The sequence below is a fragment of the Vicia villosa genome, unplaced genomic scaffold, assembly GCF_029867415.1.
Source record: "Vicia villosa cultivar HV-30 ecotype Madison, WI unplaced genomic scaffold, Vvil1.0 ctg.000493F_1_1, whole genome shotgun sequence".
Classification (NCBI taxonomy): domain Eukaryota; kingdom Viridiplantae; phylum Streptophyta; class Magnoliopsida; order Fabales; family Fabaceae; genus Vicia; species Vicia villosa.
In genome coordinates this window covers 612,059-635,355 of record NW_026705238.1, presented here as the reverse complement: position 1 = coordinate 635,355, position 23,297 = coordinate 612,059, and the positions used below count along the sequence as shown (strand labels likewise).

The 23,297-nt window shown below is 34.3% G+C and overlaps 4 protein-coding genes across 9 annotated transcripts; 2 read left to right on the top strand and 2 right to left on the bottom strand.

The window, feature by feature from the left end:
• Window positions 1–768: 768 nt before the first annotated feature.
• Window positions 769–1,479, bottom strand: LOC131628905 (uncharacterized). Its single transcript, XM_058899712.1, has 2 exons — window positions 1,335–1,479; window positions 769–1,250 (listed from the first exon to the last, which is right to left on the bottom strand). The coding sequence occupies exons 1-2, from the start codon at window positions 1,477–1,479 to the stop codon at window positions 769–771; spliced, it is 627 nt and encodes a 208-aa protein (XP_058755695.1).
• A 1,114-nt stretch (window positions 1,480–2,593) lies between these two features.
• On the top strand, window positions 2,594–8,446 carry LOC131628930 (protein FAR1-RELATED SEQUENCE 3). 4 transcript variants are annotated; one of them, XM_058899741.1, is made up of 6 exons: window positions 2,594–3,056; window positions 3,158–5,454; window positions 5,540–5,629; window positions 5,855–6,004; window positions 7,603–7,719; window positions 7,897–8,446. In XM_058899741.1, exons 2-6 carry the CDS (start codon window positions 3,202–3,204, stop codon window positions 7,939–7,941), a joined length of 2,655 nt encoding a protein of 884 aa, XP_058755724.1. In that variant the 5' UTR covers window positions 2,594–3,056; window positions 3,158–3,201; the 3' UTR covers window positions 7,942–8,446. The 4 variants fall into 4 exon arrangements, with proteins under 4 accessions (XP_058755724.1, XP_058755725.1, XP_058755723.1 ...); XM_058899742.1 differs by having other exon boundaries at window positions 3,147–5,454; XM_058899740.1 differs by having other exon boundaries at window positions 3,135–5,454.
• An 820-nt stretch (window positions 8,447–9,266) lies between these two features.
• LOC131628931 (linoleate 13S-lipoxygenase 2-1, chloroplastic-like) lies at window positions 9,267–12,836 on the top strand. 2 transcript variants are annotated; one of them, XM_058899744.1, is made up of 9 exons: window positions 9,267–9,566; window positions 9,662–9,930; window positions 10,007–10,247; window positions 10,325–10,651; window positions 10,732–10,817; window positions 10,904–11,014; window positions 11,097–11,398; window positions 11,493–11,759; window positions 11,966–12,836. In XM_058899744.1, the coding sequence occupies exons 1-9, from the start codon at window positions 9,341–9,343 to the stop codon at window positions 12,723–12,725; spliced, it is 2,589 nt and encodes an 862-aa protein (XP_058755727.1). In that variant the 5' UTR covers window positions 9,267–9,340; the 3' UTR covers window positions 12,726–12,836. The 2 variants fall into 2 exon arrangements, with proteins under 2 accessions (XP_058755727.1, XP_058755726.1); XM_058899743.1 differs by having other exon boundaries at window positions 9,659–9,930.
• Window positions 12,837–16,226: 3,390 nt separating this feature from the next.
• On the bottom strand, window positions 16,227–21,301 carry LOC131628929 (linoleate 13S-lipoxygenase 2-1, chloroplastic-like). Of its 2 annotated transcripts, none has more exons than XM_058899737.1 (9): window positions 20,894–21,301; window positions 19,181–19,449; window positions 18,848–19,088; window positions 18,408–18,734; window positions 18,216–18,301; window positions 18,027–18,137; window positions 17,646–17,947; window positions 17,286–17,552; window positions 16,227–17,121 (listed from the first exon to the last, which is right to left on the bottom strand). In XM_058899737.1, exons 1-9 carry the CDS (start codon window positions 21,219–21,221, stop codon window positions 16,362–16,364), a joined length of 2,691 nt encoding a protein of 896 aa, XP_058755720.1. In that variant the 5' UTR covers window positions 21,222–21,301; the 3' UTR covers window positions 16,227–16,361. The 2 variants fall into 2 exon arrangements, with proteins under 2 accessions (XP_058755720.1, XP_058755721.1); XM_058899738.1 differs by lacking the exon at window positions 20,894–21,301 and adding an exon at window positions 19,592–19,815.
• Between the last annotated feature and the right edge of the window lie 1,996 nt (window positions 21,302–23,297).

Genomic DNA, 23,297 nt, shown 5'->3' with positions numbered 1-23,297 from the left:
ACCTTGGATGTGTATTCGCCATTTCCATCTGTTCGCAGAACTTTGATCTTCTTCTCACTCTGGTTTTCAACAAGTATCTTAAACCTCTTAAAGATTTCGACTAAACTCATCAACAAATGGAATAAAATATTTGTTTCCACCAACAGTATGTTCTTCGAACGGTCCACATACATCTGAATGTGCCACTTCGAGTATGCAGGATGATCTCATTGGAATTGTTGAAATGAAAGAATTTCTTGATTGCTTTCCGACCAGACAACCTTCACAGAGTCTGTCAGGCATCTCAAGACTTGGAATACCAGTAACCATATATTGAGTAATCAATTGATTAAGTTATCGAAAATTCAAATGTCCAAACCTCAAATGACACAAGCAACTATCCTTGTGGTCGACAACAGTTTTGAGACATTGAACTTGTGTCGAACTGATCATAGTCTTAAACGTCCTATTCTTCGATAACATAGACTTTAAGACCAAATTGTTCTGGGTTTCGAACAATTTACAAACTCCATCTTTCATGACAACTGAGAAACCTCTTTCGACCAGTTGTCCAACAATTAACAAGTTGCACTTCATTCCAAGTACATAGAGCACATCTTTGATCATAGCTTTTGCTCCATTGCTCAGCTGAAAAACTATGTTGCCCGTACCTTATGCTTGCAACGAATTGTTATCAGCAATTTTTACCTTGCTCTTCTTCGACTCGTCAATATCTGCCAACCACACATTTTGGCCAGTAATGTGATTTGAGCAGCCTGAGTCGAGAAATCACATTTTGGATTCAACATGGTTATCTACAACTGCAGCCATAACCACCATACCACCTTCAGAATCATCTGAATCTTGGCATGCAAGGTTCGTTCCTTCGTCCTTGCCTTTTTTCGATCCATTGTCTTTCTTGTACCAATAATGTTTGGACATGTGACCCCATTTTTCACAGTTATAGCATTGCACACCTTTTTTATCTTCTTTGTCCTTTCGATAGTTCCCTCCTTCTCTTTTCGAGGATTTAGAAGCTCTATCATTGACATGATGCTTGTGAGGGTTCGACCAAGACTTCTTGCCTTGAGTCTTGTCGAATTTTCCTTTGAATTTGTTGGAACTACCATCCTTTTTCCACGACTGAACCTGTAGTGCCTGTATCGAATCATGAACTCCCTTTCTTTCAACAATCCTAATCTCATGAGCCTCCAACGAACCAACCAGATCCTCCCATTTTAGGTCTTCGACTTTGTTGGATTCTTGAATAGCTACGATAACATGATCAAAGTGAGAGGTCAACATACACATTACCTTCTCAACTATCATCTTATCAGTTAGGGTTTCACCACAACCCTTCATGATATGGACGAGTTTCTGGACTTTTGACACATATACTGCAATCTTTTCATCTTCTCCCATCGACAACAACTCATATTGCCGATGCAAGGTCTGCAACTTGACAACCTTGACTTTCTCACCTCCTTCATAATACTTCATCAGAATATCCTACGCCTCCTTCGCCAATTATGCATGAGAAATTCTGTCGAAGTTTGCTGAATCTACCGCCGTCTGAATCAAATACGCAACCTTGCAATCTTTCTTCTTGACTTCCTTGTGGGCTGTTTTTTGTGCTTCGGTTGCATCTGCAGCCAACACAGGTACACCGTCGGTAACCACTTCTAGGGTTTCATAGAAACTAAACAAGGATTGCATCTGTTTCTTCCATTGGATCCAATTCTTGTCGTCAAGAGTTGGAAGAGAATAATGCTATTAGTACCATTCATCTTTGCAGCAATTGATTCACGTTCCCTGGAACAATAACCGGAAGTTCTAGATACCAATTTGTTTGTGCGTGAGGCACTTTTAGCGAGGAGAGAAAGAGAGAATAATAAAGGAAATAAGAATATAACCTATGACTATTTATATACAACCCCTAATTGGGCTTGGGCTTATTCAACTTGGATTATATTTAATATTAAACCTAATATTTCAACATATCCAACCATTCATTCTATAATGTCAATGCTATGTTTTGTTCGACTTGAAATCTCACAATTTTGTTCTTTCAAAAAGGAGGCATCTAATGAAATTTTATTTTTGTCGTTCGCTTTCGGATGTGTATATCCGAAAACACATTTTTTTATATTTTACATTGAATTGTTTAAATAAAGGTTCCCTAAATGTATCTATGAAACAATCCAACATTAAATAAAAAAAAAAGTCTTCCAAAAAACGCCTCTAGAAACATGAGATATTTTTGAAAACAGACATGATGCGCGAGAAAAGATATCTAGTTAATTAATATGTATGGTATTTTAATAACATACTTTCAATAAGATTTTGAGACATATTTTAATATATATACTTCCGGCCTTTATTATAAATAAATATTCTCTATTTTAAATTCATTGAATAATAAATTTATCAAATCTTTTATGTAGACCAGATACATTCATTACTCAATAAATTTAAAAGTTTCCTTTTTTTATAATTCAGATATGAGGGAGTGCCATATATCTTTATGACTACTACAAAAATCTAATTAAAAACTCAGTAGAACTACAAAAGAGTTACTAAAATGATTTCATAAAAAGAAGATAAATAAACAAATAGTAAAAAAAAAAACGAAGAATACAATGAAAAGTGTTGTACCCACAACATTTGGTGGTATGCATGCACTTGGCAAATCGCACCACAAACGTACACCTTTATTTCAGATCCCACATTGTTAAAAGCTAAAGTCGTTTCATCTTACTCAATGCCAACCGTTCGATCGTAATCCAACGGTACACATCACGCGTGTGTACTTATCTCACGTTGAATCCGTGACACCCACTCACATTCTCTTTCCTCTCCCTCTCCCTCTCCCTCTCTCTCTCTCCTCTGCAACTCCCGGTGGTCGAGAAGCCCTAACCACCTCCGAAACACCGTCGTTTTGTTCCCCGCGTTTTTCCACCACTCGGAAGAGAAGTGCTTTCAACGAATTTGCTTTTTCACAACTCAACATGGAAAATTCGTGAATCAGTTTGTCCTCCCTCACCTTGTGTTAATCTTTGGAGCTTATCATTTTTTCTGTAAGTTAGGTTATTATTCTTCTTGTCAATTTAATTTCTGCCTTACCGTTTCGTCAATTAATTCCCTCAATTTTTTAGATTAAGCTTCAGTGTTATTGTAGACTATGAATTAGACAAAGTAGCATAGGAGTATACATTGTTTCAAATGGATGTTCATGTGATAAATGCTGAAGAAGAAAGTGATCATCAAGCTAAGTCAGATGACGCGGATGCAGAACCTAGTGACAGTGAAATTAACAATGCTGAAAACTCTGGATTTTACGATGAGGATGGGATTTCCGAGCCGTATTTGGGTATGGAATTCGATTCAGAAGAAGTTGCCAAGGCTTACTATGATGATTACGCGAAGCACATCGGTTTCACCTCTAAGGTTGGCTCACGTAGCCGCGCTAAAGCCGACGGGTTGAATGTGTATAAGGAGTTTGTGTGTGAGAGGGAGGGTTTAAAGAAAAGGTTTAATGAGGGGTGTGACGCGATGATTAGGATTGAGCTGAAGGGTCAAAATAAATGGGTTGTAACCAAGTTTGTGAGGGAGCATAGTCATTCGACGGGGAGTTCCAGCGAGGCGCCGAGCCTTCATCAGGGTAAGCATTTTTCCAGTGTCGGGAGGACTATGCCTGAGAGTTATCAAGGAGTTGGACTTGTTCCGAGTGGTGTCATGTATTTATCTATGGATGGGAATCATCATATTTCTAATCAGAATAGTTGTGCGGTGCTAAATATTCATGCTGCCACTGCTTCTGAAGTAAGTCACCCTGTTAAAAATGCCACATCAGGTAATTATACTGTCAGGCCCCCTTTTCAAAACAGGACATTAGGGAAGGATGCCCATAATCTGCTGGAGTATTTTATGAAAATGCAGGCTGAGAATCCTGGTTTCTTCTATGCTATACAGCTGGATGAAGACAATCATATGTCGAATGTCTTTTGGGCTGATGCCCGATCCAGGACAGCTTACAGTCATTTTGGTGATGCAGTTCATCTGGATACCACGTGCAGAGCTAACCAGTATAGAGTGCCATTTGCTCCTTTTACTGGAGTCAACAATCATGGCCAGGTGGTTTTGTTTGGTTGTGCACTCCTTTTGGACGACTCGGAGGCTTCTTTTTTGTGGCTCTTTAAGACATTTCTCACAGCAATGAATGATCGACAGCCTGTCTCGTTAATTACCGATCAAGACAGAGCCATACAGGCAGCAGTTTCACAAGTTTTCCCACAAACTCGCCACTGTATTAACAAGTGGCATGTATTGAGAGAAGGCCAGGAAAAGTTGGCCCATGTGTGTCTATCGCATCCAAATTTTCAGGGTGAACTTTATAATTGTATTAACTTGACAGAAACCATCGAAGAGTTTGAGTTGTCTTGGAATTCTATCCTTGATAAATATGAGCTTAGAAGCAATGATTGGCTTCAGTCCTTGTATAATGCTCGTGCTCAATGGGTTCCAGCATACTTCCGTGATTCATTTTTTGCTGCAATGTCTCCTAATCAAGGATTTGGTGGTTCTTTTTTTGATGGTTATGTCATCCAACAGATGACATTGCCATTGTTCTTTAAGCAATATGAAAAAGCTCTAGAGAGCTGGATTGAAAAGGAAATAGAAGCAGACTTCGAGACAATTTGCACGACACCAGTTTTGAGGACACCTTCACCAATGGAGAAACAGGCTGCTAATCTTTATACAAGAAAAATATTTTTGAAGTTTCAGGAAGAGCTAGTTGAAACTTTTGTTTATACTGCAAATATAATTGAAGGAGATGATGTAAATAGCACATTCAAGGTTGCGAAATTTGAGGATGTTGACAAGGCATATACTGTTGCATTCAACCATGCTGAATTGAGAGCTAACTGTACTTGCCAAATGTTTGAGTATTCAGGCATTCTTTGCAGGCACATTTTAACTGTTTTCACTGTGACAAATGTACTTACATTACCATCCTATTACATCTTAAAACGGTGGACAAAAAATGCAAAAAGTAGCGCTGGATCGGATGAACGTACTGGTGAATTACATAGTCAGGAGTCTCTGACATTGAGGTACAGTAATCTATGTCGGGAAGCCATAAGATATGCCGAGGAAGGAGCAGTAACTGTGGAAACTTATAATGCTGCAGTGACTGGTCTTAAAGAAGGTGGAAAGAAGGTTGCTGCGATGAAAAGAAGTGTTGCCAAAGCAACACCTCCTAATAATCAAGTCAGCGGGACTACTTATAATGACAAGAAGACCACCACCAGTTCAACTTCAGATTTAACTCCTCTTTTGTGGCCGCGACACGATGAAATAACGAGGTTTAATCTTAATGATTCTGGTGGTCCAGTTCAATCAGTTGCTGACCTAAATTTGCCACGAACGGCCCCAGTGTATCTTCATCGAGATGATGGTTCTTCTGGAAACATGGTACTTGGAAAAGATCCTTTTACCATATGTTTCTATTGTTCAATGGACCATGGAATTAATTTGATCCTTGTTTTATTTTATATAGGCGGTTCTTCCATGCCTAAAATCCATGACATGGGTAATGGAGAACAAAAACTCCAGTCATGGGAGTAAAGTAGCTGTTATCAATCTGAAGGTATGCTCTTATTATCCTCTCTACTAAGAAAAAGTAAATTCTAATATTCTTAATTTAGCTTAGCTTTAAAGTTGGTCTAGATTTCAGTACTTTATTTGTATAGTTATCGATGTCTTCCGTAGCCTTTCAGTTGGAAAAGTACTTTGATTTTCCTCTTTCATATTATAATTGGTAACCAATTATAAAATTTAGTCCTTTTAACATATTTCAAGCACTATATTGCAGTTGCAAGATTATGGTAGGAGTCCATCAACAGAAGCTGAGGTTAAGTTTCAGCTCTCAAGAGTTTCTTTGGAGCCAATGCTGAAGTCTATGGCCTATATCAGTGAACAGCTCTCAACACCAGCAAATAAGGTTGCTGTAATAAATCTCAAGGTATGTGATTTTATTTTCTAAACCTGTCCTTAATATTTTTTATAATTTTTGTTTCATAACAGTTCTAATACTAGAAAAGCACACCTCGATTCATCTTTAAACATCTGTGGTCAAACTTCCTTTCGAAGAGAATGATGCCCAGTTTGAATTTGGGTCCTTTTGACACCAAGAACTGAACCAACACATGACTTCTCCCTCCATGCTCATGAAAGGCCTTTGCAACTAATCGAACTCCCGAGTTTCTTGCACCTCAAAAATCTTTTCAGCTCTTGCAAGCCTTAATGGGGTTTTTCCCTGTAAAAGTAAATTCACCCTATGTGATGCCTCCATCTCCAACAACACTGGCACTCCTTAAAGATCCGGCAGGTTCGAACCAATTGTTAGGAACCCAAGAATTGGATTCCAAAGAAAGAACACTTTTATTGAAAAATAGGAGAGAACCTCTCCTCAAGGTTTTCCCCTTCACAAAAGAGAATACTTTCTCCTCTAAGGGTTCCACACACGGAACAGTAGTTTTATATAATGTCGTTGTGTTAATAGAAAGAGAGAAATGGAAGAAGAGAGATAGATAGGTCTAGAATATTCTATATTATTATTATGTTATTATGAAATCTCAAAAGGGAAATTAGCTACAATACTCATTAGGTTGAGTATTTACATCTCAATCAGACTGTGCTGACTCGGCACAGTTTGTTACAAGTCTTTAGGCTTTGTTTGGCTAAGCTATATTTTCATATACTTGGCTATTATTTTATTATGCGTTACTTATTTTCTTTTGTTTGGATAATTCTTTCTATAAATAGTCTAATATGTTTACTTTTGGTTCAATAATGGATCTGTATGATATTATCAAAATCATATAATTCTCAATTTCAATCAAACAACTAGATCCAATGCACAATTTCAGAGGGTGAATTAATAGGTGCAATATTTTTAGGCCGTTTGCGATGGATCCAACCTGGATTGGTATGACCTCATTGATAAACGCCACTTGAATTTGGATTTCCATTTCAAGAAATAACCAGATTCTTATGAAATTAAGTGAAGGTTGATAGCAATTTTGATTTTCCCAATCATCGGAGGATTCCTTAAAATAATGTGCCCTATTCCTAATCCATGTTACTTTTCAGCTTTGTTGTGTTTTCTTCTTTTTAATATTTACTCCATCATGTAAGGACTTAGTTTACTTGTGACTTTTAAAATTGATTTAATAATTCATGGGCTCTACTATTTCCAGGTGGCCAAATATTGTCTTACTGGGCATAGTCTTCGATCATATGCGCACATATATGATATAACTTCTTTTTGAAGTTGTTACTCAGTTTGATATTGTATCTTACAAATACAGTTCTTATTCACAACTTGGAAATCACAAGCATTATTAGGTCTCCCTGATCACCTTTGCTCCCTCCCTCTCTTAAAAAATAGAAAGAGAGATATGAATAAGAACAAATGCTGAAATATCTTGTTCCTAATTATATTACGGACCTCATGTCTCTTGTTGTAGCATATTATACTACTGTGTTATTATTTGATTATTTGCCTCTCATCTTTGACCCGCTTTTTGTGTGTTGAATTTAAATTTTGTAAATGTTCAGCTTCAAGATGCGGATACAACATCCGGCGAGTCAGAAGTTAAGTTTCAGGTGTCCAAGGATACATTGGGTGCTATGCTACGATCAATGGCCTATATCCGCGAGCAACTATCTCATGCTGTAAGTTTGTTCATTATTTCAATGTGTATAGTTAGTTGTATGCGACAAATATGCATTGCAATTGTTGTTCGACTTAGTATATTTTTCTGATCTTAGTTTAGCCAAAAATCTGTGTAATTATGGTGTATTATTTTCTTAATTGATATTAATCTCCTTTTAAATGTTCAAATTTGGCAGGGAGATGGACAATCAGAACCTCTGTTGAAAAAGCATAGGAAGTAAAGCATCAAATTTTCATTTCATACCCAGGTGGCGGTGGCTGTGGCTGTCTGTCTTCTTAATGGAAGTCCAATGACCACTGAGTACAGAAAGCAGAAAACTTAGAAGTTGTAGTGTTTGTTTTAGTGTGATTAGCCTCTTTTTTTCTCCATGTTTGTTCTCTAATACACTCAGATATATCTTAGGAAGCAGCTTTAATTTAGATTTGTCCTTTCATCCTTTATTTTTGGTCCAACACTCACCCCCTTCATCAATTAACCTATAGTTTTATAAATTAAGGCCTAATAAAGGTACCTAGTGTGGGTTCAGCTTCTCCGTAATCGCTACTAATCAACCATTCATATTTTCCGACTTATATCCGGACCACACAAGTTGTTTGAATGCATTGATGTTGGGGGTGGGAAAATTGGTCTCCAAATAGTGTGTAGCATAAGGGAAATAATAGTTGTAGCAAAAGAATTATGGTTGGTGACACACCATTATTGATATATAAATTGCATTTATCAGATGCTTTCATTGCTTTGACATTTTTTCCCTATGACAAACACTTCACGTTAAACAAGCTTAAGTTTTATTTTATTTTATAATTCCAATTTAAGTTTAAGTTTATCTTGTAACACAATTATCATAAATAAAGAAAAAAACACACATATTTAGTGTTTGATACGTAATAAATATGATTATAGATTTATCTTTGCAAAAGGGAAAGTTAAAGAATGCAGTGACACATCAATATATTTGTGTGTTGCTATAATTTTTTTATCATACCAATTAAATATCACCTCTCTAATTATGGTAATTTCAATTTCAATTTTAGTTGTCCAAATTATGCATTTTCATTTTCATTGACATATTTGACAAAAGTAATGTTTAAACAGCAAGCATAATTAGGTGAGACTTTATTGTCATATTTAATTAGAGATTTCTTAAACCCCCTTGAATCCAACTCAACACCACTTAACACCACTTGCATAAAACGCACTGTTAATCTTTAGTAACATATTTACCCCAATGGATTTCCAAACAAAATTCAACAATGTCTTTAACTAATTTTTGGAAAATACGTACTTCAATTTTTCTTTTTAAGTGTGTACCATGTGCTTCTTCTTTCCCCAATACAGACCATAACGTAAAGATATTAAAATATCCATGAAAAATTTTCTACCTTATTTTGGAGTGTAATATTGTTATTTTCATTAGAAGAAGTTAAGCAAACACCATGCAATGCACGATGTTGACTAATAAGGTCACAACAATCTTTATCTCTATAGCTAATACTATATTTTCTTCCCTATAAATATTTGAAAGATTTTCATAATATATTATAGATTTTCTTATAAGTATTATTAGTGAAATTAAACTCTCTTAAACACTTATCGGATATTTAACGACTTCGCTTCATATGGATTGTGTAACTCAATGTATGAAGGCTGTGATGGGAAGTAGTGGTGACGACGATGACACAAACTCGAAATCTCAGAACTTGATCAAAGTGAAAGCTATTGTTACTTTGAAACATAGTGATGATGGTCTTCTAAGGAATCTTGTAGATGGAGGGATCCAACAGGTTGAAGAGTTAGTCGGAAAAACACTTGTGTTAGAACTTGTAAGCAATGAGCTTGATCAAGGTATGTTCGAATTTTAAATTAACATGTTGAGTTTTGCAGTACGTACATTTTAGAATGTTGTTAAGCGGCATTATATATTTGTATGAATGTAGCAGCGTACTACTTGGAGAAGGAGATGGTAAAAGGCTCGGCTCAGTTTACAGAGGAAAAAGAGGGTGACGAGAAGTATGAGGCGGAATTCAAGCTATCCAAAGATTTCGGGAAGGTTGGTGCTATTTTGGTTGAAAATGAGCAACACAAGGAGGTTTTTCTAAAGAGTATAGTCCTTCATGGCTTCTCTGATGGACCTATCAATTTCACATGCAATTCTTGGATTCAACCCAAGCATGATAGTCCTGCAAAGAGAGCTTTCTTCACCGACAAGGTATTTTAAACACTGTTAATTTTGGAGAAATTTTTATGTTCCTATGGTTATCTAACATATGCATGTGATGTGGCAGTCATTTTTACCATCTCAAACACCGAAAGGGTTGCGAAGATTGAGAAAAGAAGAGCTAGTTTTACTGAGAGGGAATGGAGAAGGAGAAAGAAAAGAATCAGACAGAATATATGACTATGATGTGTACAATGATCTTGGAGATCCTGACATCAGCATTGAACTCAAAAGACCTGTTCTTGGTGGCACCAAACAATATCCGTATCCTAGACGCTGTCGTACCGGTCGAAAGCATTCTGATGCAGGTTATCTATTCTTATTGTTCATATATTATTTCGACGCTTCAAGATATATATGTTTATAACACGATATTTTTATGCAGACCCGCTGTATGAAAAAAGGAGTACTTTTAACTTCTATGTTCCTCGCGATGAATCATTTTCTGAAATAAAACAGACGCAATTCAACACTTCTAGCATATCCTCAGGCTTGACTGCAGTTATTCAATCCTTAGACACAATCCTCACTGATCCAAATCTTGGATTTTCAAGCTTTGAAGACATAGAAGAAGTTTACAAAGAAGGGTTTCATTTACCGCCTCTTAAATCCAATGACTTAACGTTTCTCCAAAGGGTCATTCCAAAGTTGATTAGCGTTGCTAATGATAGCCAAAATCTTTTGCGTTTTGATGCCCCGGAACCATTGAAAAGTAAGTCTTATCTTATAAATAAGTTATTAAAGATCTTTCCTAGTTTCTAATTGATGTGATTACATGATTTGGAATCGTAGGGGATAGATTCTTTTGGTTTTCAGATGTGGAGTTTGCCAGAGAAACTTTGGCCGGTGCAAATCCTTATAGCATCCAATTGGTTAAGGCATGGATATTGCTACAAACTAATATTCATTTTACTCCTTTCACAATATTTACATACACGTGAAATAACTTTCGAAGTTTTTATAGGAATGGCCTTTGAAAAGTAAACTAGACCCCAAAGTCTATGGTCCAGCAGAATCAGCTATTACTAGAGAAATCATTGAGTCACAAATAATCACTTATAGCACATTTGAAGAGGTACTACTCAAGCATCAATGCATTTTCTACTAAATTAACATTGTATAGTGCTTAAAAATGATTTCTTTTGAACACTATACAGGCTATTAAGGAAAAGAAGTTGTTCATGCTAGACTATCATGATTTGTACTTACCATATGTAAGTAAAGTGAGAGAGATTGAGGGCACAACACTATATGGATCAAGAACACTCTTCTTCCTCACCAATCAAGGCATATTGAAGCCATTAGCTATTGAGCTCACTAGACCGATTATTGACGGCAAGCCTCAATGGAAGCAAGTTTTCACACCAGCTTCTCATTCCACCAATCTCTGGCTTTGGAGGCTTGCGAAAGCTCATGTTCTTGCTCACGATTCTGGTCATCATGAACTTATAAGCCATTGGTGAGTAGCAATTAGTTTCTATCATCTATGAGATGTTATGAGAATCTTATAATTAGTACTAGCTTAGTAATTTGTTAAATGTATAATTTTGCAGGCTAAGAACTCATTGTGTTGTTGAGCCGATAATAATTGCAACCTACAGACAACTCAGTTCCATGCATCCGATTTATAGATTATTGCATCCGCATCTGAGATATACCATGGAGATCAATAAAGTTGCTCGCGAAGTGCTTATTAATGCAAACGGGATCCTTGAAATATCATTCTTTCCTAAAAAGTATACAATGGAATTAAGCTCTGTGGCATATGATAAGCTTTGGCAATTTGATTTGCAGGCACTTCCAAATGATCTTATCAATAGGTAATATTTATATTATAGATGTTGCATATTACGCTATGAAGCACTAATACAAACACAGACACGAGATGCAAGCCAAACACACACAATATTAATACTGACACGTCGACATTAGGAATATATGTCTCAGTGTCGGACACTAACATACTTTGACCTGTGTCAGACACCAGACACGATTTTGACTATATTAATTGTTATTTTTTTATCAGAGGAATGGCTGTGGAAGATCCTAATGCAGAACATGGCCTAAAGCTAGCAATCGAAGACTACCCTTTTGCAAATGATGGTCTTCTAATATGGGATGCAATCAAACAATGGGTGACAGATTATGTAAACCATTACTATCCAAGCCCGAAAATCGTAGAGTCTGACGAAGAGCTCCAAGCATGGTGGACAGAAATCAAAACAGTAGGACATGGCGACAAAAGCGAAGAACCATGGTGGCCAAAACTCAAAACACAAAAAGACCTTATTGACATCATTACCACTATAGCTTGGGTAGCATCTGCACATCATTCAGCAGTAAACTTCACACAATATCCATATGGAGGCTATTTTCCTAACAGACCAACCATTGCTAGAAACAAAATGCCTACAGAAGACCCTACAAAAGAAGAATGGGAAAAGTTTATCAACAAACCAGACCAAGCACTTTTGGAGTGTTTTCCATCACAAATTCAAGCAACTATATTTATGGTGATTTTGCACATATTATCAGCACATTCACCAGATGAAGAGTACATTGGAGAAAAGATAGAACCATCTTGGGGTGAGAATCCAACTATAAAAGCAGCCTTTGAAAAGTTTCATAGGAGATTGAAAGAGATTGAAGGTATTATAGACTCAAGGAATGGAAATAAGAGTTTGAAGAATAGAAATGGAGCTGGTATAATGCCTTATGAGTCATTGAAGCCATTTTCAGGACCTGGAATTACTGGAAAAGGAGTTCCATACAGTATATCTATTTGAAGTTTGGTACTTTAAGCTTGAATATATCAATAAATAAATAATCAAATGTGATGTGTATGCTTGATCCTTAATAAAAGATAATAATAGCACAAGAGTTTTTCATATCCTGTATTTTCTATGTGTGAGAATTGCACTATATACAACGTATGTTAAATCCATATCAACTTATAAGTTATATACATTCTTTTACCTATTATTTATATATTAATATTTTACATTTTTAAAGTTTTTTTTTGTCATCAACTATATATATTAACTATTTAAAGCTACTACCAAACTCTCAACTATCTCCTTTTTGTTCCAAATATTTTCACATGCAAAAGGGCTAATTTGTAAATGACAAATATCAACAATAATCTCATTTTAAAATTAATCTTAAATCTCCTAATGTAATGTGGCAAATATATCAAATAAAAGAATAAAACAATAAGTTAGAGGGTTGCTCATTACATTACATTATTACTCATAAATTCTATAAAAGTTCGACAATATACAGTCTAAAAGTTATCATCTAGAAACATTCGTTACATTTTTGTTTATTCTCTTGCTAGAACATTATAATGAAGTTGTGTATCTTAGAGAAGAAATCAGATCTTGTTAGGCATGATCTAATTCATGATGATGAGTTACGCCGATCTTCCAAACTCCTTTTAGAGACATGCTCTATTGACAATAACTTATACACTTGTGTTTTATCCAAAACGGTTGAGAAGATACCATATGAGATATGGAGTGGTAAGAAACCACATATATCTTACATGAAGATTTATGGTTGCGAAGTTTATGTGAAAAGATAAATTTCAACTAAGCTTGATCTCAAATCTAAAATGCTTATTTGTGGGGTATTCTAAATAAACAAGAGGAAACTACTTCTATAATCCTTCTGATGGCAAAGTATTTGTCGCTCGAACTGGAGTATTCCTAGAAAAAGACTTTATTTCTAAAGGAATAAGTTGGAGGAAAGTAAAGCTTACAGAAATCCAAGAATCATAAAAGTGTTGATACACTTATGAAGGAACTAGAGTAGGAATTTGTGGAAGAACAACTTGGTCAAGTAGAACAAGACCATCGTCGGTTAAACATTATATATCACCAACCTGAGAGATATGGATATCTCATAACCGAACAAGGAGAAGTATTGATCATGGATCAAGATGAACATGTGACCTACTAAGAGGCCATTACTGGTCCTGAGTTTGAGAAGTGGCTAGAAGCCATGAAATCTGAAATAGATTTCATGTACACAAATTTCGTCTGGACTTTGGTAGAGCCTCTTGTAGGAGTTAATCCTATAAGATGCAAGTTGGTATTCAAAATGAAGACTCATATTGATGGTAAGATACATACTTATAAGTCAAGACTGGTTGCTAAGAGCTATAAATAAATTCATGGTGTAGACTATGATGAAACCTTTCACCAATTGCAATGCACAAATATGTTCAAATTTTACTTACTATCGTTGCATATCGTGATTATGAAATATGGTAGATGGATTTCAAGATTGTTTTCCTCTATGTGAATTTTCTTAAGGATGTGTACATGACACAACCTGAAGTATTTGATATACCAGAAGAAGCCCAAAAGATATGTAAATTATAGCGATAAATTTATGAATTGAAGCAAGCTTCCAGAAGTTGGAACCTTTTCTTATAAACACTAAAGTTCATTAGAAACAAAGATGAGCCCTGTGTCTACAAGAAGGTTAGTGGGAACATGGTCGTTTTTCTTACATATTTGTAGATGACACATTATTCACTAGAAAAGATGTCCCTTTTTTGCAAAAAGTGAAAACTTGACTAGAAAAATGCTTTTCTATGAAGGACCCGAGTGAAGCAGCTTATACATTAGAAATCATAATATATAGAGATACATTACAAAAATTGCTTGGCCTAAGTTAGAGTACATGCATAGACAAAGTGTTGAGACCCTTTAATATCCATGATTCCAAAAATGGATTCATAGCTATGCAACATGGCTTGTTTTGATCAAAAACACAATCCACTTCACTAAAGGAAGAAATAGATCGCATGAATACGATTCCATATGCATCTGCAATATGATCTATCATGTATATCATGTTATGTAATCAACCAGATGTCTCGTGTACTTTAAGTGCAACGAGTAGGTATTAGTCTGATTCCGGTGATGTTCATTGGGTTGTTGTCAAGAATATCCTTAAGTACTTAAGGACTAAGGACTCATTCTTGATCCATGGAGGTCAGAAAGAGCTCGTTGTAATTGGATATACCAATGCTAGCTTCCAGATAGATAGGGATGACTTCATATCACAATATGATTATGAGTTTTTTAAATGGTGGTACTGTAAGTTGGAAAAGTTCAAAACAAAATATAATTGCTGATTCTATAACCGAGGAAGACTCTATTGTTGCCTCAAATGCAATAAAGGAAGATATTTGGATCAAGAAGTTCATTAGTGAACTTGGCGTAATCCCTAGCATAGTGGATCCCATTAATCTCTATTGTAATGACAATGACGCTATCGCACAAGATAGGAATCCTAGATCTCACAAATAATCCAAATACATACTTAAACGATATCACCTCGTTCAAGTGATAATAGATAGATGAGATGTGAAGATATTCCGATTACTAGATCTATGAGTATTAGGTGTATGTCTGATTAGCTTTAGTGTTAGTGGAAGATTGTTGGTGTAAACCAAATAGGACAATAGTTTTGGTACTTGTATCGAATTATTTATTTATAATTTATTTATAATAAAAAGGCTTTTTTTGTTGTGTTTATTTTTCCAAAATAATAAAGTCTCTAGAATAGCTATCCCACTTAATGAAATATTAAATGTGACTTAATCACGATATTCATTAAACATAAGGACATTATTCTTAAAGTATCCATAGTCAAACTTTACTCTAAAGTGAGATAACATTAAATCATTGAGACTATTATGTCGATAGGCCGATGATCACATCTCATAAATCATGGATAAATAGTTATCAGTTCTTCACACATGTATGAATGTTAGGAGTAAATTTATATTGGGCTGACCCGCCCTGAGAATACTATATAGAATGTTATGCAAATTTCATAAGTTATTCTCAAGGTGATAGTGGTATACACAACCTTTTGATTTGAAACCATAATGGACCCTACATGTGGAGTCGAGTACTTTATTGCCAGTCAAATATTGTCTGTAAGGATGACCATAAGATATATGTCTAAGGGACCGATATTGAACTGGACAAGAGTGACACGACATATGTCTTGTGTTCAATATAGACATGAGTGCAAAAGGTGGTACGATGTGCTTAAGTGAGTTATAAAATACCGTGGTATGGTACACTTAACTGGAATATGGAATACTATATGACATTAGTATGCCCAATTTGGTATGATTATTGTTACATTTATCTCCCATCCACAGTTATTAAGAAATCACTCATCAAACCAATAAAAATAATATCATCTAAGAGATTAAAGAAAAACAATACAACTTCAAACAAAACATTACTCAAAAAACAAGATTAAAAGTAATTGTATAAACATGATATATATGAGTTATTGTTGTAGTAGAATTAATGAAACATCTGATCCATGATTACTAAATAGATAAGACTTATTGCTGTAATAAAATCATTGAAACATGTGATCCATGATTACTAAATAGATATGCTATATGGAACTCCCTTTCCGGTAACTCCTGGTCCTGAAAATGGTTTCATTAGCTCATAAGGCATTATCCCAGCTCCATTCCTATTTTTCAAATTACTATCAGCATTTCTTGCGTCTATTATACCTTCAATTTCCTTCAATCTCCCATTGAATTTTTCAAACGCTACTTTTATAGTTGGATTTTCAGCCCATGACGGCTCAATGAGTTCTCCCAAGTACTCTTCATCTGGCGAATGATACGATAGTAAGTTCAAAATGGTCATCACCAAAGTTGCTTGGATTTGTGATGGAAGACACTCCAAAAGTGTTTGCTCGGGTTTGTTGATGAATTTTTCCCATTCTTCCTCTGTAGGGTCTTCTGTAGGCATTTTGTTTCTTGCAACAGTTGGTCTGTTGGGAAAATAGCCTCCGTAAGCATATTGCGCGAAGTTTGTAGCTGAATGATGAGCAGATGCTACCCAAGCTATAGTGGTGATGATGTCAATAAGGTCATTTTGTGTGTTGAGTTTTGGCCACCATGGTTCTTCTGATTTGTCGCCGTGACCCTTTGTTCGAATTTCTGTCCACCATGCTTGAAGCTCTTGATCAGATTCTATGATGCTTGGACTTGGATAGTGATGATTGACATATTCTGTCACCCATTGTTTTATTGCATCCCATATGAGAAGACCGTCATTCGCAAAAGGGTAGTCTTCAATTGCTAGCTTTACTCCATGTTGTGCATTAGGATCTTCCACAGCCATTCCTCTAAAAAGATAATTTCCATGAGCTAAAGTTAGTATATAATGTTCAACACAATTTTAAACTGTGGTCTGTAACCGCAATTGTGGTAGATTGACAACAATGTAAAGGATTTTGAGGTCTCTGCAACGTTTTGTAGCCGCAATTTTGACCGCATTTATAGACTTTACCTATAAATAAGATCATTTGGTAGTCCCTGCAAATCAAACTGCCAAAGCTTATCATATGCCACCGCCGATAATTCCATTGAATACTTTTGAGTAAAGAATGAGTCTTCAATGACTCCATAGGCACTAATAAGAATCTCACGCCCGAGTGCATTTATCTCCAAAGTATATCTAAGATGCGGATGAAGTAACTTGTAAATCGGATGCATGGCGCTAAGTTGTCTATTTGTTGCAATGACAAAAGGTTCTACAACACAATGAGTCCTTAACCTACAAAAATCAACAAATTCCAATATACAAAGTTAGCACTATGAACTATCATATCTTAAATGCATGACAGAAGATAATAACGAGTGTACTCACCAGTGGCTTATAAGTTCATGGTAACCAGTATCATGTGCAAGAACATGAGCTTTTGCAAGCCGCCAAAGCCAAAGATTCGTCGAATCAGAAGCCGGTGTGAAGATTTGTTTCCATTGTGGTTTGTCACCAATAATCGGTCTAGTAAGCTCAATAACAAGTGGCTTTAATGTGCCTTGATTGGTGAGGAAGAACAATGTTCTTGATCCATACAGTGTAGTATTCTTCAATTCCCTCACTTTGCTTACATATGGTATATATAAATCATGGTAGTCTAGCATGAACAATTTCTTCTCTTGAATGGCCTTCATGTACTCAAATTAAACAAATTTTAATTAATCTAATCTATATGTGATAAAATCATTGATGCTTAATAGTTAATACCTCTTCGACTGTGGTATAACCAATTATCTGCGACTCGATGACTTCTCTAGTGATTGCTGATTCTGGTGAACCATATATTTGGGAATCTAATTTGCTTCTTATAGGCCATTCCTACACAATGAATACACAAAAAAATTAATAAATTTTTTTCCGAGTTATAGATGATACTACTCTAAAATAAATTTTTACCTTGACTAATTGGATGCTATATGGATTGGCCCCTGCCAATGTCTCCCTAGCGAATTCCTCATCTGATAGCCAAAAGAATTTGTCTCCTGCAATTCAAAAAGTTCGTAATTCAAATAACTTGTAAAGCAAGTAAAGTAATAAATATTTAGTTGATTGCTATCAAGAAATTTAAAAAGAAGTAAATGTGCTTACTCTTAAGTGCTTCTGGTGTATCAAAACGCAAAACATTTTGGCTATCATTTGCAGCCTTAATGAACTTGGGAATGACTTTTTGGAGCAAATTTAAGTTATTGGAATCAAGAGATGTTGGTAACTGAAATCCTTCTTTGAAAAGTGTGTCTATGTCTTCAAAACTATCAAATCCAAGATCTATATCAGTGAAAATTGTATCTAAAGATTCCAAAACAGTTTTTACTCCTGACGAAACCGTTGTTGCGTTGAATTGTATCTTCTTTATCTCAGCAAATGCCTCGTCCCGAGGAACATAGAAATTCAAATCTCTCTTTTCATATGATGGATCTATATAACAAAAACAACAAAACCTTATGTTTATATGCTTAGTATGTTCAAAATACCAAATCTCTCGTAGAACACATACTACGAAAAAACAGTAGCAAATGATTCTAGATAACCTGTATTAGAATGCTTTCGACCGGTACGACACCGTCTAGGATATGGATACTGTTTGTTGCCACCAAGAACAGGCCTTTTGAGTTTACTGTTGATATCAGGATCACCAAGATCATTGTACACATCATAATCATAGATTCTGTCTGAGCTTTTTCTTTCTCCTTCACCATTCCCTCTTAATTCTTTTAGCTCATTTTCTCTCAGCTCTCTTAATCCACTCGGTGTTTGCGATGGCAAATACATCTATTAATTAATCCATGCATAAATTAAAACAACATACAAATTAAAATCAACATAACATTACGATGAAATTTTATCATTATCATTATTAGTACCTTGTTAGTGAAGAAAACTCTCTTAGTAGGAGAATCATGCTTCGGTTGAACCCATGATTGACAAGAAAGATGAACAGGACCATCAGGGAAACCATCAAGGACTATATTCTTTAGAAATATCTCGCTGCCGTGATCATTTTCAACCAAAACAGCACCAACATTCCCAAAATCCGCTGGTACCACAAACGTTGCTTCATATTCCACATCGTTCTCTTTTTTGTCAGTCTCATGCGCTTTTCCTTTTATCGTCTTTATCTCCGAGTTCGTATCTACATTTTTCAGATTAAAACACATAAACCAATAGAATCAAATACATTAGACTTCACAATACTATACATATCATCCAAACATATATCAAACACATGTGTCTGTATATGCGCACACGCGTGAAAGGTATGAATTGAAAGTTACTTGAATGAAGTTGCTCACTGACGAGCTCCAAAAGCAAGTGATTGTTACCAAAAATACAAGTAACAATATTCTTGATGAAACCAACATCACTATGTTTCACACTCACTAAAGCCTTCACATTATGATGAGTTTTGGTTGTAGCCATTACACAAACACAACCTTAAGCTTAAAGGCTTCAATGTGAACCTTCTGGGTAGATAAAATTTCAAGATCCAGTTGCTATAGTTGGTTGGGGTTGGTGTTCAGTAGCACAATATATTAATTGCATTTCAAAGACATATAAAAAAAAAACGTGACCATAATGGTGGCTAGTTAGTAGCCACAAATCTTCAATCCCTATGTTATCTTACTATATATATCTACATATATCAACAAAATATATCTATATATTACCAATTGTGGAAACTTCTTGTGAGATATCTATTCTAATCTAGTTGTAATCCATATGTCAATTATAGACTTGAATGGTTTGTCCTACACATTTTTGGGTCGTTCATTTTCAAGGGAAAAAAAATTGCACATGTCCACATTCATAATAGAGAAAATGGGTGATGCACTGACAGTGTAAAATAGTTTTACACTGTCAATCAATCACAATCATGTATCCAATTAAAACTCTCTTTTATTTTAAAAAACTTCTAATGACATGGCAAATTTGTGATTTTCTATTGGATGACAGTGTAAAACTATTTTACACTGTCAGTGCATATCCATTAAACTCCACATAATAAGTTTTGGACAATTCAACTTTTTTTTTTTCATTTATCTTTTTATAGTTACATTTTTTTTCCAAAATTTCCAAATTCATCATAAATCCATTCATATGATATTTCTGATATGTAAAAGCTTTTTAAAATTAAATTTTTTTCGAAAAATATTTTAGTTAAACTTTCAATTAACTAATATTATAAACTAAAAAAAAAATAAAAACTTTGAGTTTTTTTTAATAAATAATTTATTTATATCTTATATCATATGTGCTTATCAAAATAAATACATGAAAAAATATGCAATAAAATTATTATCTGTTACTACCTCTACATCTGTTACTTTTTATAAGAGACATGCCACTTTTTAGGTTTATTGAATAACCAATGTATTTGATCTGTTTATAGACTAGATACATTGATTATTTAATGAACTTAAAAAGTAAGTTCTCTCTTATAAAAAGGAACAGAGGTAGAGGTAGTATTATTTATGGAATCTGTTTGGATAAACAGTTTATTATAGATTGTTTTTGCAAATTATTTGAAGAACTTATGAAATCAAGAGAAGAAACATTGAATTAAGTCATGAACTTACTTGGATTAAGGTCAGCACCAACAAGCTCCAAAACCAAGTGATTCTTCCCAACAATACCAGTAACAAGATTCTTAATAACACCACCAACACTTTGTTTCAAAGTCACTATGGCTTTCACATTATGAGACTTACTTGTTGCCATCACAACTCTCAAGAACTTAGGATGAGACAAACACCTCCTTAGGCCAATCTTTTTAGGACGACAAGATTTCAAGAACAAATTGTTATTCTTGTGACAAACATCTTTCTTCCATATATAGGAACTAGAAGATGCATGGTTAATGGTGAATGATCTATGAACATGTGGTTTCTTCAACAAATGCGTCATACTTTGGTATTCCAATATCCCCTAAGATATCTTATGGTTGGTGAAACATTATTAATATTAAATTTGCATTTATCATGAGTTGCTTTTTAGATCTATATTAGGCCAAGAAAATTAGTATTTACACTTCACAATAATGCTACCTAGTTGCTACAAATTTTGAATTTCTACGTCATTACATAAACTAAAACTAATCCATTTGAAATAAGTCCAAATTATGCATTGATGGTTCCACGAAATAGAGTGGTTATTTGGGTTATATAACCTGCCAAAACGGACTCTTTAATCGTCTTTATTGGGCAAAAGTAGATATCTTTTTGGAGTCTTATATTTATTGAATTTAAATTGTTGACATTTTAAGCCAATGGTAAACAACAATGTTGAAAAGAAGGGTATAATTAGGTGAAGTTTTAATTTTATCCTCATATTTCAATGGAGATTTCTTATAAGAAATTTGTGCTTCCTTGTTAAGAATCAAATCTCATAAGTAGGGCAAGTTCTGGGTATTGCTATTTTTAGGATTGACTTTTTATACAAGTAATATAATATTATAACATGATGACTTCATGAAAGAAAGTTGCTAAACAAATTAATATAAGATTATAATTTGATTTATAAAAATAAGTAACATTATCAATTGTTTGTAGATATATTAGTAGTACAATTTGGTTTGAATTAGAGTAAAATTATTGAACGGTTGTTGGACTAACGCATTTTCCACATAAGGTTCAAATTAAATTACTGACTTTATTACAAAAGACAAAAAAAGATAATAGTTTTGCCGTGTCAAGTCAAGTAGAGAGACTTGGTTACTAATCTTTCATATAACTATTATAAATAAGAAAAATATTTTAAAATTTAATTAAAAATATCAATAAAAGTTATTTTTGAATTTTTGAATTTAACAGTCAAATGACTCAAACTTTGCTTTTTTATTTTTAAAATGTATTGATTTATAAATATTTATAACGTGTTTACATGAATAAATGAATAAATAAATAAATATTGGATGTGCAGATGCTCTTGCAAATATTGGATGCGCAGATTCTCAATATTGTGTCTATGAAAAACCTCCTAACATTTTGATTCAAATGTTGGAGGATGATTGTTTAGGTTTATACACCTTAAGGGGTAGTGTTCTGTAGTTTTTCTTTCTTTTGGGCTTAGGCTCTCTTTTGTAACCAAAAAAAAAAAATTAAACCAGTTGATAATACTATTTTTTTATCTAATATTAAAATATTTATAAATTGGATGATTAATTGAGTTTTTTCACTAATTATAGAAAGCGACAATTTAGTAGGTTTGACATTTATTTTTTATAGAATTTAAACTTAATGCATAGTTTAGACTTTTAACTAATTTAAAATTTTACTTTAGTCTCATAACCAATAAACGTAATACATTGGTCTCTTAATTAGACAATTTAATTCTTACTGTGAAATGTTGGGAAAAAACATTAACTTTGGCATATGTGGCAGTCTAGGAAGTATTGTGTTATTTGACTATTTACCCTAATTTTTGGTAAGTATCCTCTAGTTTGTTATTAAAGGTTACTTGCAAAATCAACTAAGGAATCTCGGGACAAAGTGCTAATAATTCTTATAGTTTTTTATTGCTTGAGTATTATTTTGATGAACTATGCAAAGAAAATGTCGAAAGACTTGAAACGCAAAGAAAAAGGAAAAGAAAAAAACTGATAAGGTAAAAGTTTAAGTAATGGACTTTGTATTGAATAAGAAATAAATAACTTGGAATTAATAAACTGGAACACATAGATACATTTTCCATAAAACCCTATTTTATCATTTTGTGTGAATACTTTGAGTTTCTTTTACAATGTAACAAATGTGGACCTCTAAAACTGAAAACAAATATTGTTTATATAAAAATCATAAAATAACTATTTCTAACGGGTCGACAAAGCTACAATCGCCATGTCTCTGATTCATGCATGCTTCGTCTGATATGTTTTCACGTGTCCTAGAGAAAACCGTTTGTTCTTATCCATTTGGAAGCTTCGGCCTACCAGGCTTTAAACAATCAGAGACAACACAATTTTTTTCTAAGTCTTTTTTAATA

Coding starts and splice junctions, on each gene's coding strand:
- LOC131628930 (XM_058899741.1), top strand. CDS start 3,202: ATGGATGTTCATGTGATAAATGCTGAAGAAGAAAGTGATCATCAAGCT. Junction 5,630..5,854: donor TAGCTGTTATCAATCTGAAG/GTATGCTCTTAT, acceptor ACTATATTGCAG/TTGCAAGATTATGGTAGGAG. Junction 7,720..7,896: donor GCGAGCAACTATCTCATGCT/GTAAGTTTGTTC, acceptor CAAATTTGGCAG/GGAGATGGACAATCAGAACC.
- LOC131628905 (XM_058899712.1), bottom strand. CDS start 1,479: ATGAAGTATTATGAAGGAGGTGAGAAAGTCAAGGTTGTCAAGTTGCAG. Junction 1,251..1,334: donor ACTCGTCCATATCATGAAGG/GTTGTGGTGAAA, acceptor ATGTTATCGTAG/CTATTCAAGAATCCAACAAA.
- LOC131628931 (XM_058899743.1), top strand. CDS start 9,341: ATGGATTGTGTAACTCAATGTATGAAGGCTGTGATGGGAAGTAGTGGT. Junction 9,567..9,658: donor AAGCAATGAGCTTGATCAAG/GTATGTTCGAAT, acceptor GTATGAATGTAG/CAGCGTACTACTTGGAGAAG. Junction 10,818..10,903: donor ATAGCATCCAATTGGTTAAG/GCATGGATATTG, acceptor AAGTTTTTATAG/GAATGGCCTTTGAAAAGTAA.
- LOC131628929 (XM_058899737.1), bottom strand. CDS start 21,221: ATGACGCATTTGTTGAAGAAACCACATGTTCATAGATCATTCACCATT. Junction 18,302..18,407: donor TACACCAGAAGCACTTAAGA/GTAAGCACATTT, acceptor TTTGAATTGCAG/GAGACAAATTCTTTTGGCTA. Junction 17,553..17,645: donor CATGAACTTATAAGCCACTG/GTGAGTACACTC, acceptor TGATTTTTGTAG/GTTAAGGACTCATTGTGTTG.